General features: G+C 40.8%; 3 protein-coding genes across 3 annotated transcripts; 1 reads left to right on the forward strand and 2 right to left on the reverse strand.

Annotated features, from left to right (window-relative positions):
* Positions 1 to 1730: 1730 nt before the first annotated feature.
* mars2 (methionyl-tRNA synthetase 2, mitochondrial) lies at positions 1731 to 5358 on the reverse strand. The gene is made up of 3 exons (XM_084041191.1): positions 4910 to 5358; positions 3659 to 3993; positions 1731 to 2959 (listed from the first exon to the last, which is right to left on the reverse strand). The coding sequence occupies exons 1-3, from the start codon at positions 5154 to 5156 to the stop codon at positions 1790 to 1792; spliced, it is 1752 nt and encodes a 583-aa protein (XP_083897317.1). The 5' UTR covers positions 5157 to 5358; the 3' UTR covers positions 1731 to 1789.
* A 1079-nt stretch (positions 5359 to 6437) lies between these two features.
* On the forward strand, positions 6438 to 15439 carry LOC311033557 (magnesium transporter NIPA2). Its single transcript, XM_084041124.1, has 6 exons — positions 6438 to 6524; positions 8163 to 8295; positions 9676 to 9732; positions 10107 to 10197; positions 12185 to 12345; positions 13631 to 15439. The coding sequence occupies exons 2-6, from the start codon at positions 8163 to 8165 to the stop codon at positions 14320 to 14322; spliced, it is 1134 nt and encodes a 377-aa protein (XP_083897250.1). The 5' UTR covers positions 6438 to 6524; the 3' UTR covers positions 14323 to 15439.
* Positions 15440 to 16605: 1166 nt separating this feature from the next.
* On the reverse strand, positions 16606 to 20005 carry timm8a (translocase of inner mitochondrial membrane 8 homolog A (yeast)). The gene is made up of 2 exons (XM_084085678.1): positions 19803 to 20005; positions 16606 to 18356 (listed from the first exon to the last, which is right to left on the reverse strand). The coding sequence occupies exons 1-2, from the start codon at positions 19911 to 19913 to the stop codon at positions 18189 to 18191; spliced, it is 279 nt and encodes a 92-aa protein (XP_083941804.1). The 5' UTR covers positions 19914 to 20005; the 3' UTR covers positions 16606 to 18188.
* Positions 20006 to 20658: the final 653 nt, after the last annotated feature.

The following is a 20658-nucleotide window of genomic DNA, read 5'->3' on the forward strand; positions in this document are numbered from 1 at the left end:
CTAGACGCCACTTGACGTATTGCCGCCCCTACTGTTGGTCCCGGGTACTGTCCATTGTTTATATACAGTAACAGTACTATGTGACCTTCCAGACCTGTAGACAAGAGAACATCCATCTAGGAGTGCAACAGTTAATCCAACTAATCAATGTAAATGATTATGAAAATAAAATATAATTGTTAATCGATAATTGTTAAATTAATCGATTAATAATCAATCCTTTTTTCTTTTTTTTTAATGTCATTATAGGCAAAATCTTCCCAAAAAGTAAAAATCCCAAAATATTGAAAATAGCAGATCTACAAGCTCACAACACGTCACAGAGCGATGCGTTTTGAGCTTGTAGATCAGCTATTTTCACAAGTCTTACACGACACTGTTGAGGGTTTTAAACCCACTTGATTCTTGCAGGTGCTTCACATGCATGGATTCTTGGCAAGACCATGAATCCATGCATTTGCATTGACAAAGCATTGGCAGATTCCGCCCCAGAGGTAAAATAAAAGTGCGATGGGGGGCGCCCTAACAGAGTATTTCTACATTGTAGTATTGATACTTTTAGTTAAGTTAAAAGAAAATGCATTTTCATTTAACTGTCACATTAATGATACTGACATATTTTCATAAGTTGAAGCTGTATTGTGAATTTGATAGTAATCATTGCTATGTGTAACATAATGTATGTTCGTCTGTGTGTAACTGTAACTAGAAATGTGTGATTTAGAGGTGTAGTTGCATGTTGTTCCCACTGGAGGGCGCAATACACTGATACACTCTCTATACATACAGGAACTGCCTCTGCTACTTTCTTGAACAGGCTTTAATTCACAAATTAATTAATGAGTTAATCAATTCATTGACAAGGATTCTCCCTTACAGCAACATCACTATAATATATACACATATGTGTATATACAGATCACTATATAAACCATCACTATAATATATACACATATCATGATATCATTGTATATCGTTGTTGTCGGGCAGAAACCTCTTATCTCCATATAATAACTTTTTGTTTCTTCCTAAATGTACTCCCTAACTGATCTGATCATACTACAGCTTCACACAGAAGCATCAATGATGGACAAAACCACCTAACTCCACTTTTTGTTTTGTTTTTGGAGTTAGCTGGTTTCTGCCCGACAGCAGAGATACGCGTATCACATTTTGTGATGCATGTGGCCTTAAAATGGATTTTAGGTGCATTTAGATCCAGACCAAGAATTCATTAGTTCCTGAAAAAACGCATTTTGGGGTAACTGGTACTCATCCAACTGAAGCAATAATATAAAGTTGTTGTGGACTTTCCCACTACCCTTTCTCCTCAGCTGTGCGCTACACTTCTTGAGCTTGTGTGATCTAGGAATGTCAGCTCATTCTACTGCACGTTTCTCATTTGAAATGATGTAATGTTTGTCTTAAGAACATCAGCTAAAGGCCTAATATTTTAAGTATGGACTGGACACTGAGTAGTTAGAAGCAAGTTTGTAACAAGTGACTCACTGTAACCTGAGGTATTTTGAACAGAAAACAAACCGCTCCATGACAGTAATGGACACACATCATTTTGTCCTGATGGAAGTGGTGATGACATGTCAGAAACAACTCTACATTCAGGAACATAGACGTGTCAGAATAAAAACATAACTAAGTACTGGTAAATAAATATACTTGATCAGAATTCATGATAAACATTAAACGTTTGATCAGCCTTTATTCACTGCATCACAATCACTGAATAGTATAGTCATAAAACTTTACAAAAAGGTTTATGCCAGCCTTATCAGCTTTTCTTAGATTTCTCTTTTTCCGTGTGTGGTCTCTCCAATCTCCTAAACAACACTCCTGTGTCAGGACCTAACGTTCTCCCTTCAAAGGGACAGTCCATACCGCCATATTTTGGCAGAAAGTTCAGAGCAGCCCAGCTCCTCTCTTCCGCTCCTACGCCTAGTCTGGACAGCAGCTTGTCGGCAGTCTTGGGCACTACGGGCTGCAGGAGAACGCCGTACATCCGCAAGCACTCAAAGGTCACGTGGATGATGGTGTCCAACCAACGCTGGTCTTCGCCCTCGTCTCTGTCCAACTTCCACGGTGTGTGGCGCTGAACGAAGCCATGGGTCAGCCTCACACAGCTACTGATCGCCTCCAGAGCTTTGTACACGTGCATGCTTTCGTAGTGCTGCTCCACAACAGCCGGGAGACCCTTCACAGCATCAAGCATGCGGTAGTCTTCGGCCACAGCCCTGCATGTGGCGCTCGCGTTCTGTTGACTGGGGAACGCGTCGGAGCAGAAGAGGGGGTAACGCTGAGCTGGGTTGAGCGAGGGAGCCGTGCAGCGGTTCAGAAGACCACCCAGAGAGTCCGCAAGCTCCGCGTTCAGCAGCTTGACCACTTTGTCATCGTAGTAGTCGCAGTCCGAGTCCGGGACACCCTGACGGAGAAGAAAGTACCTAACTCCATCGGTCGTGAATCTCTGTGACCTTTCAAGGGGGTCTACGACATTCCCCACGCTTTTGGACATCTTCTTGCCCCCTACTGTCCAATGGGAGTGCACGTGTATCGTCTGTGGCAGCGGCAGACCAGCGCCAAGAAGGAAAGCTGGCCAGTAAATGGCGTGAAATTTTAGGATGTCCTTTCCTACAACGTGGTGGACAGCGTTCCACCACTGTTCATATTGGTCTGGATAGCCAGCTACCGTGAGGTAGTTGACCAGAGCGTCCAGCCACACATAGATGGTGTGATCCGGGTCGCCCGGGACCGGGATACCCCACTGTAGACGGTCTCTCTGGCGGGACACCGACAAGTCGGGAAGGTCCTCCTGGAGCCACTGGACAACTGCGTGGTGGAAGCGTTTAGGCTGCACAGCGCTGGGGTTCCCATTCAGCCAGTTTAGCAGCTGGGAGCGGAAATCAGACAGACGAAACATATAGTTCTCCTCCTTCATCCACTCCACCTGTAACAAAGTAGCGAGAATTCATTGTATTTCCACGTGAGTGGCACATGCCACAAGTCTCATTTGGAGTCTTGCTTATGGACTATATCTACTACGCTAGGCCCATTTAGAACCTATCCCTCCGCTATATAGCTCCGAGATGAGGTCCTACACAGCTCGGTGCCTGTGGGGGGGTGACATCGGCGAATATTTTTCACTCTGCATGATTCTTACCCTTTTCTGCACATCGTATCCAAAAAGTATTCTGCCCTGATCTCAGATGTTTTAACTTTTAGCGGAAAAGAAACTCGAAGCGACGTTTTGAAACAAGCGTTTAAATCGATTATAATGTCAACCTGTGGTTAGTCAACCCCCCCCGCATGCGCAGTACTGCTCCCGTAAGATTGCATTGGGAAAACATGGCCACAGGCTGACTAAATAAGCGATTTAAACGCTTGTTTCAACCCGTCAGTTAGATTTTCCTTTACGCTAAAAGTGTAAATATCTGAGAGCAGGGCAGAATACCTTTATATTTTGGATACGATGTGCAGAAAAGGGTAAGAATCATGCATCGCCGATGTCACCCCCCCACACAGGCACTGAGCTACGTGGGACCTCATCTCAGAGCTTTACAGCGGAGGGAGAGGTTCCGATTGGAGCTATATCTACGCCTGCATCACATTCATTAGTCTCAAATGACCGGAATCTGACATTATTCACCTTGTGTCCGCTCTCCAGGGATATGTTGATCTTTTCCCCAGAGGAGTCCACAGCGTCTCCGACCTGCAACGGCGTGAGGAAGCTCTCGTCCTGCGTGGAGTACCAGCCTTCATAGATCCCCTTGTAGATGAGTCCTTTGCTCTTCAGCAGCGACCAAAAGTGCTCCACAGCACGCAGGTGTCTCTCTTCTGTGGTTCGGATGTAGTCTGTGTACTGGACGTCACAGCTCCTGAAGAGGTGCTTGAATCTCTCGGACACATCCGTGCAGAAGCTCAGGGGGTCTTTCCCTGCAGCATCAGCAGCCTGCTGGATCTTCAGGCCGTGTTCATCTGTGCCTGAAACACAAGGTAAGAAACATTAACGATGCTGTGCATTGTGATTACATACTACTACTAGCATACTAGGGATGGGACCATATTATGAAAAATATGTGTCACGATTATTGGGGCAAACATTATTGCAATTAACGATATCATCATCACGATAATCAAGATATGCTTAAAACGCCACTTTTGTTAACCACTTGAACCCCCATCATTCCTATTCCGGGGTGAACATTCACCGTCGATTTGTGTGTAGAGTGAAATAAGAACGTACCAAATGTGCTGTTTTATCAACTATAGAGGGTCTAAGTGGGACTGAATTTGCAGCTCAACAAAAGCTAATTCATCCTAGTGTGTAGGACAATTTCATGATAAATTAAAATCTCTGCGATACGATTATTGTGAGCAGTTTTTTTTATCACGAAGTAGAATATTCTTTTAAAGATTATTATAATAGTCCAATAGACTAATAGTCACCGACTTTAGTAGCCCTGAAACATGACTGTCATATCATGACAGTAATCATGGCACTACTTGTTCCTGTTTTTTTTTTCTTCCTACATTTACAACCCGTACATCTGCATGAACGTTCAGATTTCAAATATGCAGATCTACAAGCTCACAACGCCTCGTGCTGCGAGGCGTTGTGAGCTTGTAGATCTGCTATTTTTGGCTAAAAGTTCTCCTCAGAAAAGGGATGGTAGGGTTCAAGTGGTTAATGTAATAAAATAAAACCATATCACACAAAGATTTGGCGGACCCCCTGTAGTAACTCTGAGGACGCCCTAGGGGTCCCGGACCCCCTGTTGAAGACCCCTGCTTTAGATGCACAATGCAGTCAAAGTAAGGAGTGCAAAGATCAAGGTTGATCCAATCAATGTGGCACACCATTTCCATTAAAAAAAATGTAAGAAAACAAACATTTTACCTGTGGCAAACTTTGAGTTGAAGCCCCTCAGTATCTTATACCTGTGCAAGCAGTCAGCTGTCACAGCTGAGTACAGGTGTCCTATGTGAGGGGAGGCGTTCACATAGAAGATAGGAGTAGTGATGTAGTAATGGCTCCTAACATCTCTGCTGCTGCTCATGCATCTCAGTGGAAGAGAGGAGGCACAGGTCTGCAGTCTCTGTAAAGGGTTCCATTGCTTGATGATGTAAAGACATGGAGTCCTCATCGTTAGACTGAGTCCAATGAGCACCGTTTAATCCACTCATTCATGTCATATATGACGTTTCAGATGATGATGTCATATAGCAGATAACGTCACCAACGCCGGGACAGTTAGAACAGTGATCAACTGTACCTGAGATTTTTGTTTTAATTGACAGAAAGAAAGAAAAAAGATACAGCAAACACCGGCTGTCATGTGTTTTCTTGTCAAGGTTGGGGAGGTCTTATTCTTCCGGGTTGTATACAACAAGGCTCCGTAAAGAAGGTACAGCCACGGAGGTGGGAGGCAAACCACTGCAGTCGGAAGCATAATTATATCTCTCCTTCTTTTCTTTTTTTAAAATGATGTATTGTTTGTTTGTTTTGTTTGTATTGTATTGTATTTGTATGTTATTATTATTTTTTATCAAAAAGTTGTCAAAGAATTATCCTCAAATTAAAACGTTCTCTCCTTCTTTAATAGTAGTCGTTGTCAGGCAGAAACCTCGTATCTCCATATATTTCAACTTTTTATGTTGTTTTTTCCTTTTCATAAAGTATTGCTCTATTTCATCACACAAGAGTGTCGCACTAAAGTAGAGAAAATGGCAGATGATCATCTGCAACAAGTTCACAACGGGTCGCGAGCTTGTAGATCGGCTATTCTCACATACAAGGTTTCCAACCGACCATATAGCACCAGTGTTGCCAGGTTCTGCGAGAGAAATAAGCAACCACGTCTATGAAAATAACCCCCTCTAACTTTATTATATTGGCCTTTTTTTATTGTTATTCTTGGGAAAAAAGTGAAAATTGGGGAATATTCCCACGGGAGAAAAGTGTGACATGACTCCCAGGCCTATCCCGACTGCCTCATTAAGCCCAGCAACATCAGGCAAAATTGCTGTTTATTTCATGGCGTAGAGAGAGAATAGATGGGTCTTGTTGGGCAGTCCTGGGGGGCTGTGGGGAGTCATGTCACACTTTTCTCCCATTTTTTCCAAAGCCACACAAATCTTGTATGGGGGGGTCTATGGCACAAAATGTTTTCAGCTGGGGGGCCGTGGACAAATACATATACATTTGGGGGTCCTTGCCATGAAAATGTTTGAGAACCACTGGTTTTAAACAACATTAGGAAACTTAGTTGTATATTACACTTTAGAAATAAGCCCAAAAAAACACATGTTTACAGAAAAACAAGCCCAAAGTCGCTTATAATAAGCGGACATGGCAACACTGGAGGGCGACCGTTAACTGTTTCCACCAGGAAGTGCCTCGGTGACGTCACGGCAGCATCCAGTCAGCTGCCTGCTTGCTTCAGCAGCAGCACCACCAGAGCAGAGGCAGCTGGAAGTGAAACTATACGAATGGCTTGAGGCGAGAGTTAAAGGTAAACACCATTCATTTAATACATGATAAACACATTAGATCGGATTTAGATGCAAGAATTGAGCACTTAATAGGAGAAATACGTGTTTATATAGTGGTGTTTTTGACTGTTTCCTCACCACAAGTCACCACATAGAACCAAGCAGGCTGTCATGTGATGTGAGGAGGAGGAGGAGGCTGCTATAAGCTATATGGCTTGCAAATTAAAAGTGTGTGTGTATCATCAGTGGCAGTGGTGTAAAGCAACTAAATACATTTACTCAAGTACTGTACTTAAGTACCATTTTGAGGTACTTTTACTTAACTGGAGTATTTCCAATTGTCTATACTTTTACTTCTACTCCACTACATCTCAGAGGCAAATGTGGTACTTTTACTCCACTACAAATATTTGAAAGCTTTAGTTACTTGTTACTCTGCAGATATAAATGATTACATCATAAAACCTACATTAACCACTTTATAGGGATAGGATAGACCTTTATTGATCGTAAGGATGAATCCAGTGATGGAAGAAGCACTCACATGTTCTACTTAAGTAAAAGTATCAATACTCCAATGTAGAAACACTCTGTCACAAGTAAAAGTCCAGAATTCAAAATTGACTTGAGTAAAAGTACAAAAGTATTGGTATCAAAATGTACTTAAAGTACCAAAAGTAGAACATACTCATTATGCAGAATGTTCCATTTCACAAGTTTTCAAAATTTGTTTGAAATGTATAAAAAATCTTTTGAAAATAACAGATCTACAAGCTCACAATGCGCGTCGTGCACTTGTAGATCTGCCAGTTTCAAATATCCTAAGTATGCATAGGGCTGAAGTGGTTGATGTATGTTTTGTTATGATAATCAAAATCTACAAAGTAACTAGTAACTGAAGTTTTCAAATAATTGTAGTTGAGTAGAAAAGGATAATATTTGCCTCTGAGATGTAGTGGAGTAGAAGTATTGAAAGGTGGAAACACTCCAGTAAAGTAAAACATTCTCAAAACTTTCCACCACTGATATTTGTTCATGATATATATTGTATTTTGGTGTTATTTTTTATGCTATGTTGATGAATTGAATACATAGGACCACAATGGAAAGTCCCTACTCCCCAGGACGTGGCAGTGGTGGTATATATATATATATATATATATATATATATATTACAAAGAAATTGCCTTAAAAAGAAGGGACCACACATTTCTCAAATGCAGGATGACTTGCTTTATTGCACAACGCGTTTCGCTTATGCTTCCTCAGGGGCTATGTAGCCTACTTATTATTCTGTAATTTGTTCTTGCTTCGGCCCACACCTCCGTTGGGGTCTAAAGGTGTGTGTGTGTGTGTGTGTGTGTGTGTGTGTGTGTGTGTGTGTGCGTGTGCGTGTGTGTGGGTGTGTGTGTGTAGACCTACAGTCTATGGTGTAGACCAATAACTGATGTTTTGACAACATTTTGTTAAAAATCTATTAGAAAAACTTAGATTCTATTAAAGTTTCTATTTGAGAACATTTAACTTAAATAATACATTTTGTGTTATCCTTTTAGCTCAAATGTATTTTGACTGTACCCCGTGCTGTTTACATTTCTGTCTAATAATAAAGTATTCAATCAATCAACATTCATCATGTTTTGTGTGGGTGTGTTCAGATGGATGCCAGCCGCAAGGATTTCTACATCGGCCTGTCTCTGGCTGTGAGCTCCAGCCTCTTCATAGGAGCCAGCTTCATCCTGAAGAAGAAGGGCCTCCTGCGACTGGCTGGGAAAGGTTCCATGAGAGCAGGTAAGGTAGAACCATAAATATGTGCATGAACATTTTATTTTTAGTAGAGCCCTTATATAAAAATAATAATGAATAATATTATTGTCTCCGCCAGGAGACATTGTTTTCACTTTCCACATGTCAAGCTAACATTGGTCAAGCCTCACGTGACACGTGACAATACGGTGAAATAGTGTGATCTGATTGGCTAGTGACGTATAGCGGCCTATGAATACATGTGTCACTTTGAAAGAGTCTTAGCCTCTTTCAAAGTGAGGTAATAAAAAGTGAGGAATAATCACAAAATGGCTGAGAAATGGCGGATACTGTAACAATTGGATAGGACACTTACACAGACAGGACAGACAGGACACTTACACAGACAGGACGGATAGGACACTTACATAGACAGGACGGATAGGACACTTATACAGACAGGACGGATAGGACACAACACAAGTCTGCTGGCGGAGACTTGTGCTCCGAGGAGCACTTTCTCTAGTTATTTTTATATCCCCTTTATACGCTTCTTAATTCAACTTCTTACAGTATATATATATATATATATTACAAAGAAATTACCTTAAAAAAAAGGGACCACACATTTCTCAAATGCAGGATGACTTGCTTTATTGCACAACGCGTTTCGCTTATGCTTCCTCAGGTGCTATGTAGCCTACTTATTATTCTGTAATTTGTTCTTGTTTCGACCCACACCTCCGTTGGGGTCTAAAGGTGTGTGTGTGTGTGTGTGTGTGTGTGTGTGTGTGTGTGTGTGTGTGTGTGTGTGTGTGTGTGTGTGTGTGTGTGTGTGTGTGTGTGTGTGTGTGTGTGTGTGTGTGTGTGTGTGTGTGTGTGTGTGTGTGTGTGTGTGTGTGTGTGTGTGTGTGTGTGTGTGTAGACCAATAACTGATGTTTTGACAATATTTTGTTAAAAATCTATTAGAAAAACTTAGACTCTATTAAAGTTTCTATTTAACTTAAATAATAATTAAACAAAATACCTTTTAATTATATTTTTTTAAAGAATATTACAATGAACAAAAAACAAGTATATAAGATACACAAAAAGTAACTTTATTTCATTGAACCTTTTACTTACCTATTCAAAACAGTTACAAAAATAGCCGATCTACAAGCTCACAACGCGCCACTTTGCGATGCGTTGTTAGCTTGTAGATCGGCTGTTTTGGAAAACTTCGCCTATAATGCCCAAATCAGGCACACCAGGTTTAAAGTGATTAAAAATCAGGACACATCAGCTACATCATTGCAGATGCAGGTGTCATCCAAAAAGTCAAATAATGGCAAATATACAGTTTTGGCCAGACTGATGATATTTGGGTCAGGTTGTAATTTTCCCATCTTATAGCTGTCCTGTGCATGCATTCTGTTTCACAGGTCAAGGGGGCTATGCTTACCTGAAGGAATGGCTATGGTGGGCAGGACTTATTTCAAGTAAGTGACTAAATCGACCAATAAACCCCAATACTTATTTCAACGGATGTGTTGAATCGTGTGACAAGCCTGTCCTCTGTTTGATTTTTGTCAGCCTTAACCTTCTCTCTAAAAGTGTGGCCTTTGTTTTCAAAGAGAGAGGGAGGTTGTTTGTTGTGGGTTTGGTATTTTTTGGCTTGTGCTCTTGTCAGTAGAACACCCAACTCCCACAACATCCTTTTGAAGCAGCTACATTCCTTCAAAAGAGCACATTTTCACATGTGTAGGCTCCGCTAGACAAGGAGAATTTCTCAAGACTCTCCAGCTATAGCATAACTGTAAGAAGACCCCTTTATAGATGCTTGAAACGCTAATGTTGTTTCTGTGCGTTTCAGTGGGAGTTGGAGAGGCTGCTAACTTCGCTGCGTATGCATTTGCACCTGCCACACTGGTGACTCCACTGGGAGCAATGAGTGTGCTTGTGAGGTAAATGTCTTCAATCAGTTTCTTGCTTTCACACCTTTGCTCTTCATGTGCATGTGTCGCTCTGTTGATATGACACCTTCATTATTTCTTTACACCAAACTGCCAACGCTGTAGCGATGATTGCAAACTGTTTTCATTTTCAGTGTTCACCCTGGCCAGCCGCATTGTTTCCTTAACACAATCTATCATGATCGGGTAGCAGATAAAAAACGGCCCATGTCATATGCGCATCTGTCTCAACTTTTGAAAGCACTCCGCTCGGCCCAAAAAGCACACTGACCAGTGCCCTTTTACCACTTATACCCCATATACTTCATGTACAAGTTTTATTTTAAAACATCATTGCATAACAGTATGAATTATGATGTTTCTTACAGATTCAAGATAACAATTTAAAAAAACAAATCATCAAACATCAAAACCAACAAACAATCAGAAGCAATAGACAAGCAATATACAACTAATTGATTAATATCAATTAATCAATTAATAATTTACATTTACAGATGCCACCAGGCTCCAGCCAATCTTTTTCATATGTTTTGGACCTGTCCTTCCTTACACTCTTATTGGTCATCTATATTTGATACTATTTCTGATGTTTTACAGAGGCCCATAGATCCATGATCCCCTATTATCTCCCTTTTTGGCGTTCTCCCTTAGACCATTTCTCTGCCCAAATATCAATCAGACTTTGTTGCTTTTGTGACTTTGTTGGCGAGACGTCTTATTTTGACCCATTGGAAGAAAACATATTCACCCTCCCATTCCCGCTGGATTTGTGATATACTATACTTTTTAAAATTAGAAAAAATTAAATACACATTGCGTGGCTCTATCTCAAAATTCGATAAGGCATGGCAGCCTTTTCTATCGCACGTTGATAATCTTGCACTCGATCCCCCAACGGAACCTGAATGAGTCTGTAACCTGCATATATGGAAGTATCCAATCTGATATATGATGAACCCTTGGTGTTTGCCTGCTTATCACCTCACTGACATGTACAATTGCTTTCAATGACCTGTGCCTAACTCGATGTAGCGTTTATAGATCATGGACTGTTTTCTATATACATACATGTTTTTGGAGATTTTACGTTGTGTATTTGTTTTGTTGTCTGTTATTATTTTCTTTGTGAGTGTTGTCTGTTTTTTGTTTTGTTTTGTTTGGATGTTGTTTATATCTTACTCTCACTGTTTGGAGATACTCTGTTTATTTGCTTATTTGCCTCAGTTAATGTCTGTACTACCTATGAGTATGTAAAATAACAAAACGAATAAACAAAACGTTTAAAAAAAAAATAATAACAATAATTTACATTTACACAATGATCATAAAAAGAGCAGCCTCAAATTCAATTTAAAACAGCAGCCAAACAAGGGCGCTAAGTCACAACCATAGACATAAAAACAAGCATTCACAGAACTGGAGGGCAACACTTTAAAGTAGTGAAAATAGCAGATCAGTTATATTTGCAGAATGTTCACCTATTTCTGCAGAATGTTATGAAATCTCCAGAATAGGGAAGCCAGGGTTCATGTGGGTAAAGGCTGCTGCCTTTTGTGCTATGCACAGTCATCTTTTGGTTCTCATTTAACCCATTATGACCAGAGGCCGATTCTACAAATGCCTTCTTCTTAATCAGTAGTTCTCAAACCTTTTTGTAATTCAAAATTATTCAAAATTTTTCAAACACTTGAAAAAAAATAAAAAAAATAAATAGCAGATGTTCAAGCTCGTATAATTTATTTATTTTTTGCAATTTTTTGAATAGCCAACGCTAAATTGTAAAAGGACACAGATTTTATGGGTTAATGTAAAAGGCCGGTGCCCATTCTTACGGCGTGGCTCTGCATGCGTCTAGTCGTTTATAAGAGGGTCTGTCTGTGCATCTGTGTGTCTAAAAAAGCTGGACCGATCTGAGAGTGGCAAATCGGTTGCACCTCAGAGCTGACTCTATGAATGTTTTTGTTTGTTTTCGCAGTGCGGTGCTCTCTTCCTACTTCCTGAATGAGCGGCTGAATGTGCACGGAAAGATTGGTTGCTTACTGTGCATCCTGGGGTCCACGGTGATGGTCATCCACGCCCCCCAGGAGGAAGAGGTGGCTTCCCTCACTGCCATGGCTGAGAAGCTCAAAGACCCAGGTATGGACCGGGCAGAACTACTCTCTCCCACTGTTACCGCAGGAGACTTTTCAGTTTTTATGCTGCTTTGCAATATTTCTGCACATCATGTAAAACCCGGACAGCCATTGTCTGGTGCTTTTTCTTTAAAACATATTTAAAATTTCAAGCAAATTATAAGTAACAAAGTAGTAACAACATGATTAAAATACCATAGACAAACTTCCTGGGATGACTGTAGCTTAGTGGTAAGAGTAGAGTCTGGTAATCAGAAGGTCACCAGTTTGCCTCTCTAGCCCGTCCAGTGTCCGTGTCCCCCAAACACTCATCATCAAATCAAACTTTATTTATATAGCACGTTTACAACAGCCGAGCTAACCAAAGTGCTGTACATGGTCAACTCAAAAAACAATTAAAAGCATCAAAACAAAAGAAAAACATCAAAACAATTCACAAAAACTATTAAAAAAACAAAAACAAAGCATCAAAATGACCAGCAGCGATCAGCTGGGTGAAGCCAAAACGGAATTTCCCTTGTAGGATTAATAAAGGTCTACCTCTTTCCTCTTTCATGGTTTTTCTCTCTTCTGCACTGTAATTTTATTTGTTATTTTTTACTTCTTCTGTTTTTATTGTATCCTAATGACCTTTTATAATGTGTTTCCTTTGCTTGCTGTTTTGTGTAAAGCACATTGCATTGCCTTTTTGTTGAAATGTGCTATGCAAATAAACTTTTGCCTTGCCTTGTCTTGCCTTGCTTTGCTTTGCCTTGCCTTGCCTTGCCTTCCTGACAATCCTTTGAAATAAGTTCAGTCTCTCTTACAAGCCTGTCTATCACAAGTCACCAGTGATTTCCATTCAGAAGCTATTTTGGATCAAACCATTCTATTCACAAGGGAGCATTTACCACAAGTCCAACAATAAATGACCTCTCCAGTCTCCACATTGATCACTGGCCATTCAAACATCTCTTTTCATCTGACATTGCTCCATTGCTTGCTTGCAAATTCCAATGAAAACGCTTTTGGATTGCATATGTGGTTTATATATTGTCATTATGTTAATATTATGAACCACTTAAGCCCTATTTTATGCTGCTTTCGCCTATAACGATATTCCCAAAATAGGGGTGCCAGGTCCTATTTTCACATATATATATATATATATATATATATATATATATATATATATATATATATATATATATATATATACACACACACACACACATACATATATATATATTATATCATATTTTGATCTTGCCCAACCCTATTGTAACATGTTGGTGCGTGCCTCGTCCCAGGGTTCATTGTGTTCGCTGTGTGCATCGTGATAAGCAGCCTGGCTCTCATCTTCGGCGTGGCGCCGCGCTACGGCCAGAAGAACGTGCTGGTGTACATCCTGATCTGCTCGGTGATCGGCTCCCTCTCCGTGTCCTGCGTCAAGGGCCTGGGCATCGGCATCAAGGAGCTGTTCGCCGGCACGGCCGTCCTGGCCGAGCCGCTGTTCTGGTCGCTGCTCGTCTGCCTGGTGCTCTGCGTCAGCATCCAGATCAGCTACCTGAACAAGGCGCTGGACATCTTCAACACCTCCATCGTCACGCCCATCTACTACGTGTTCTTCACCACCTCCGTCATGGCCTGCTCGGCCATCCTCTTCAAGGAGTGGCTGAGCATGAGCGTGGACGGCGTGGTGGGGACCATCAGCGGCTTCCTCACCATCATCCTGGGCATCTTCCTCCTGCACGCCTTCAAGGACATCGCCTTCACCTGGGACGCGCTGCCGCTGCACCTGAGGAAGCTGGGTCCTCAGGGGGGCTCGTCGCCGCCCAGGGGCCACCACCACCAGGCCTACGTGGCCCTCCCCAGTCACGAGATTCATCATCAGGCCGAGGAGGATGACATGACACTTCCCAGGGAAGGGGGCTCCTCCTCCAAGGGGGGGTACCCACCGGAGAACTCCACGAGGAGGAACAATGGCTTTGTCACCACTTAGCACAAAGCCACCAGTGGCCAGTCTGGCCACTGAAAAGCCTTTTATGTTCTCCTCTGCCAAGCTTTACCATGTGCCAACTTAACCCATTAAGACCGGGAACGCATCTGTGTATTTTTAGATTTGAGCTAAAAAAAAAAGCATTATTTTTACACTTTGGCTATTCCAAAATAGCAGATATACAAGCCGAGTGCCGCGCTACGAGCTTGTATATCTGCTATTTTTGAAAAGTTGTGAAAATGTGTGCAAATCTTGAATATATATCCTTTTTAAAGCGAACATTTTTAACTCAAATTTTTGCTTCTGGGGGTCCCTGGAACAAAATATTTTGAGATGGGAGGGTCGGCAGGCAAATGCATAAAAGTTTGGGTGGCGCTTGCATGAAAAAGTTTGAGCACCACTGATATAGCAACAATAGTTTTTCAGAAAACTAAGACATTTGTAGAATCGGCCTCAGGTCTTAATGGGTTAAACAATCTGTTTACTAAATCTGCCTTACATAAAACAATAAACACTGGATGACGAGCTTGTCTAGCTGCGATTTTAGCACAATTGAATGTTTGTAAAAGCTCAAGTTTTTATTTATTTATCAAAGATGTATTTTTTTTTGTCACATTAGTAGAGCCAAATCATTATGATGAAACGTATAGGACAGATTTATAATGTATGTGATAACACAATTTCTCTGAATGTCTACTGTATGTGAAAGCACCCTATTGTAGTTAATGTGTGTAGTATAGACTTGAAAGTATGTAGATATATGTACAATCTCTAGAGTCTGATCATGACTGCCTATAGGGCTGGAAAGCTTGTAAAGAAACCACACTGTGCCTTCTGTTACTCAGATGTCCTATTGTCTATGCATTCCTTTTGCACTTTTAACTTTTAACATTCATTGTGCACATTTTATTTTCAACTGTTCCGCGGCCAAGGTCAAGGCAAAAGCTTTAGTTAGTTCCTGAATATGGTTCACGTTCACTTTTGGTACCGATGATCAAGGTTGAATACGTTACTCATTGTTTACTGTAATACCTGTTTTGTATTAGCCTTAATGAACAACTTTATTTCCCCATATGTTCAAAGATTAAACTTCCATTGTGCAATGGAGTATTAACAGGGATGATGTCTTGCCATTGCCAACATGATGATGTCTTGCTGATCTATAAGCACACAATGCATCGGGAAGCATTGTGAGCTTGCAGATCGTCTATTTTCACTACTTTTGGAATCATCTTGAAAATATTCTTTTGCCTATGACATGCCACAAATAGGGATGCCAGGCTGAACGTGGTTAAGAGAGCGTTGTGACAAAGCATTCCATCACATAAGACATAAGTAGGGCTGTCACGATTACCAATTTAAGTTGATGATTAATTAATTGTCTCTCAAATAATTGCGATTAACGATTTAATTGTGTGTTTGGCATTGAACACTGGAACATATGAAGCCTTTTAGGCTTCGTAATAAAAAAATGCACAGGGCAGATTTGACAAATAAATGAAACATACAAAGAAATTATTGACATATTTGATCATTTTTATACATGTAAAAAAAAAAAGAAATAGCTGATCTACAAGCTTGTAGATCTACTATTTCTGCTTTTTTAATATTTGAAAATGTGTAAAAAATCTTTCAACATGGAAACGATTATGACTATTATGCAAAAGAAATTGCGATTATCTCAAATAATTGAGATTAGAGGATTATGTAATAATTGTGACAGGCCTACACATAAGGCAGGAACTCTGGCATTCTGGCAAGCGTCTGTGCCTTTTGCACCAGTAGTGTAAGTTCACAAATCATGCCCCATCATTGTCATTGGCTGTGCTGTCCTTCCTTTGTCTCTGTGGAAGTGATGTGCTCCGCATGCAGCCAGTCTCAGACACACACATCATCGTCTCGTACAATGTGCAATTTGGAGTGTAGTGATAAGCTAATCCATCCACCACAGCTTGTCTCTGTCACTCTGATGCGCTTGTTGACGCACCACTGCTCAGTGCGGTTAGTCGCTCGCCTAGCGGCTCACTGGGGCGCGCCTCATGAGCCTCAAGGACGCACTGTCAGCATTGTCTACCTTGTTAAGTGTTTGTTAAAAGGTTAAAGCTCTATATTCTGATTTTAATCATTGTTACAGAGTGTTTGTTCAGTAAGTAATGCAGTAATGCATTTATTAGCTTCAGTTTTATAGTGTTTCAGCACAAATGGTGTCTCTCCAATTTCACTCTCCTGATTGGATGACATTGTTATCCTAAACATATATTTCTAATTTACTAAAGAGATGGGGAGACCCTGTTACTTAACTCTATCAAGCAATCATAAGAATATATAGCTCACTACTTTCACAAGAAATATCACTTACATCACCTTTAATTATGACTTAATTTCATAGGTCAGTACGTGGCACCAACTGGAATCATGACATATATTTACAATGGGAGTCATAAAAAAAAAAAACATTGATAATCAAATAACTATTTTTTAGATGCAATGGGAAATTGCACTCTGAACTCTGTCTTGTGGCAAGACAAGTTTGAGGTAATCATCAAAATATTCACATATTTTCACCACAATATCTTATGTAGTGCTGCAACATGGTTTAAACCATTAAGACTAGGAACACATACTGTGTCATTTTCAGATTTCTTTGGCTAGCAGATCTACAAGCTAATCGGTGCCACACTATGAGCTTGTAGATCTGCTATTTTTGTAAATAAATTGTGAAAATGTGTGCACATCTTTGAATATATATATACATTTTAACTCAAATCTTTACTTCTTTGCGTCCCTGGAACTAAATATTTTGAGATGGGGGGGGTCCGTGGACAAATACATATAATTTTTGGGGTCCTTGACATGAAAAACGTTTGAGGACCACTGATATAGCAACAATTTGTAGAATCCCCCAGAAGCAAAGATTTGAGTTAAAAATGTTCGCTTTAAAAATATATATATATTCAAAGATTTGCACAAAGTTTCAAGATTTAAAAAAAAAAGAAGCAGATCTACAAGCTCGTAGCACAGCACTCTGCGAGCTTGTATATCTGCTATGTTTTTATTAGTATAGAGAATAAAATAATTATTTAAAGTGGTGACACATATGCGTTCCCGGTTTAAATGGTTTAAAGTACTATTATTTTTCACCCATTCAACAACACCTTTACACAAATACTAACAGCATACTGATAGACCAGCCTCATACCCGAGTCATGGCATGTTTCACTTCAATGTTCAATGGAAGTAAGTGGTCAACTGTATAGCCTTGTCAGCAAATATGTACCAAAACCAATAGGCAGGGGGTACGGTTGGCATTTATTTATTTATTGCATATGTACAATTCCTTTAGCCATTCTTTTCTCTTCTTCTTCCTTGACAGTCTGCTGACACTATTGGGTAGAAGAGGCACACATTGTCCCGGATATTTGTTTTTCATCCTAGAACCCTTTACCAGAGAGCAGTTAGCCTAGGTTCGTGACATCAGTGATGATGGGACATAATTCCTTGTGTACAGTCCGGCTTAAGAAAGAAAACTAACGTGAAGTGCTTTTGCAACTTGACCCACAATGAAAATGTCATTCATACACAACATGACCCCAGGTCCCGCCGGGCAGGAGGGAAATAAGTCCAAGAAACTTGAGCGTTGTGACATTGATAACATGGCGTTGAACCTGAGGCACTTGTAAAAGTAAAGTAACACTTTGTTTTAACTCCCAAGTTGTTAAAATAATTACACCACCACACACAGAGAGCTGTCACGACCGACCGACTGACTAGGATGTATCAGTGTCTGTGTGCTTGTGTATGTGTGTGTGTGTGTGTGTGTGTGTGTGTGTGTCTCCTCAGTCTTTCTCTCAGGGTCTATAATGCACAGACTAGTCTGACATGCTTTCTGATGAGAATGAGCCCCGACTCCCTCTCTGGGTCTGCTCCAGTCTGTTGAGGATGAACTGGCTGGTGTCGATGAATCTCTCCACACAGTTCACCAAACACACTTCTGTCCTGGAGTCCAGCTTCGGGCCAGGCTTGTCCACGCATTTGTCCTGGAAAAAAATATGCAGAAAAGTCAAGAGTTAGCTTAGCCTATAGGCCCAGTGGTGGAAGAAATACGTACGCACATTTGTTTTGCTTAAGTAAAAGTATCAATACCACATTGTAGAAATTACTCGGTTACAAGTAAAAGTATAGGTATTAAAATGTGTCAAAGTACCAAAAGTAAATGTACTCATTATGCAGAATGTCCCGTTTCCAAGTGGTCATATGTCTAAAATGTATACAAATCTTTTGAAAATAGCAGATCTACAATATGTGACGCGTTGTGAACTTGCAGATCTGCTATTTTCAAATAGCCAACGTTTATATAGGGCTGAAGTGGTTAATGTATGTTTTGTAATAATCTAAATCTACAAAGTAACTAGTAACTCATTATTTCAAATAAATGTAGCGAAGTAAAAGTACTGAAAATTAGAAATACTCCAGTAAAGTAAATTGTACTTAAGTACAGTACTAACAATAACAATGACAGTTTAAAGTGTGTTATTTTACACAACATGTAACCTAGCCAGGTCATCACCAGTGTGTCATAAGCCTGTAATAACTACTGCTGTTGTTGTGGATTTAAGGTAGTAGGTACATCCAGTGGTGTAAATTAGCTAAGTACATTTGCTCAAGTATACCGTGCGTACTTAAGTACAATGTTGTGGATTTAAGGTAGTAGTTGGGTATCTACTTGGCACAACAAGCTAACCGTGCTAACGCCGGTTAGCTTGTGCACAACCAGGCCAAAATGAATGATGTCTAATGTTGTAGAACTTTGACTTGACTTTTCTTTTTGTTTACAAATAGCCCAGCCTGTTATTATACTCAAACTTGTGATTTTAAATCTGCAACGTAAGAAGGCTTATTGTTATTGTGCTGCTAAGAAGAAGTGTAGGACAGGACTGTGTGTAGATTTCTTCTCACCCAGTATCCCTGATACATGACAGTCATGGATGAACTCCAACATAGTGTTCGCACTTTCTCCCTTTTTGACCCGTACGTCTACATTAACGTTCAGATTTCAAATATAAAGTGCTTACCCCATGGCCACAGATGTTACAATTATGTTCGGGTACTCAGAAGTACCCGCATCTTCCCTATTGTTCAATAAAAAGCATTTTAATCCGACCGGTGGCCATTTTCTTTGCATTTTCTTCAACCACGCGACCCTATCGGCTGGGAGGTGTATTGCACGCTGATACATATAACTATTATGAGACAATGGCCACCGATCGGATTAAAATGCTTTGTATTGAACAATACGGAAGATCGGGGTACTTCTGAGCGCCCGTACATAATTGTAACATCCGTGGTCATGGGCTAAGCACTTTACATTTGATATCTGAACGTTTATGTAGATGTATGGACCCGTAAATGGAGAAAGTGCAAACACCAGGTGTAAGTTCATCCATGACGGTCCCGTCTTGTTGTGATCCATGGCTGTTACTTACCCAGCAGACTTCAGTCATCTGGTGAACCAGCTGCTGGAAGCGTTGTTTCTGAGACTCTATCTCTATGAAGTGCTGCAGCTGGGGGTCCGCGGAGGGTCCTTTACCGTCCATCACTCAATGGTACACTAACACAGATGTATTTAGTTTATGAATGAATGAATGTCTCAGTCAGCCCCTGACCTTCACGTGTGTACAGTAACGTAGTGGGGGTTACACGGGAAATGGTGACCTGAAGAATTACGTGACCCTCTTCTTGTTTTGGCTCAGCTTTACCCTTTGTATAACACTGATAATGTTATGGCTATTGGAATCAACTACAGCTGGATTCTCTACGATGCTTATCTCTCTGTAAGGACTTAATGTCTCTCTGGGTCACTGCTGGAACTCTCCTCTACCGAGGCATATCAAGCCTTTTTATGCTGTTGGCTGCGGCCCTAATGTCATTATGTCACTACGGCGATGTCAGGTAGTGTCAGACATCTCCATATATGGAGCGGCCTATGTCAGTTATGCCCAAATATGGGACTATGACGTCATCAGTCCTGGACGTTGCGGTTATCTCCATATATGGAGTTCCGGGAGGGGTTCTCTGATGTCAGAGCTAGGTATGCCAGGTATCTCCATGTATAGCCGTCTAGGAGATTCTATGATGTCAGACTTGGGGGAGGTTGGTTGTCTCCATCTATGGGGATCTCCATATATGGGAAGGCTAGGATTGCATAGGTCACTAAAGGTCGGGACTGAATGGGTCATTCGTCCCCTTAGATAGGTTTCTGGGCATCCTGCCATGATCCACCTTGAGTGTTATCCATCTATGGCTAATACTGGCAAATATGACCTGAATGTTCTTTACACG

The sequence above is a fragment of the Gymnoscopelus microlampas genome (assembly GCF_963454915.1).
Source record: "Gymnoscopelus microlampas genome assembly, chromosome: 18".
In the NCBI taxonomy this organism is placed as follows: domain Eukaryota; kingdom Metazoa; phylum Chordata; class Actinopteri; order Myctophiformes; family Myctophidae; genus Gymnoscopelus; species Gymnoscopelus microlampas.

Coding starts and splice junctions, on each gene's coding strand:
- mars2 (XM_084041191.1), bottom strand. CDS start 5,156: ATGAGGACTCCATGTCTTTACATCATCAAGCAATGGAACCCTTTACAG. Junction 3,994..4,909: donor CAACTCAAAGTTTGCCACAG/GTAAAATGTTTG, acceptor CTTGTGTTTCAG/GCACAGATGAACACGGCCTG. Junction 2,960..3,658: donor CCCTGGAGAGCGGACACAAG/GTGAATAATGTC, acceptor ACTTTGTTACAG/GTGGAGTGGATGAAGGAGGA.
- LOC311033557 (XM_084041124.1), top strand. CDS start 8,163: ATGGATGCCAGCCGCAAGGATTTCTACATCGGCCTGTCTCTGGCTGTG. Junction 9,733..10,106: donor GTGGGCAGGACTTATTTCAA/GTAAGTGACTAA, acceptor TGTGCGTTTCAG/TGGGAGTTGGAGAGGCTGCT. Junction 12,346..13,630: donor TGAGAAGCTCAAAGACCCAG/GTATGGACCGGG, acceptor GCCTCGTCCCAG/GGTTCATTGTGTTCGCTGTG.
- timm8a (XM_084085678.1), bottom strand. CDS start 19,913: ATGGACGGTAAAGGACCCTCCGCGGACCCCCAGCTGCAGCACTTCATA. Junction 18,357..19,802: donor AGATGACTGAAGTCTGCTGG/GTAAGTAACAGC, acceptor ATTTTTTTCCAG/GACAAATGCGTGGACAAGCC.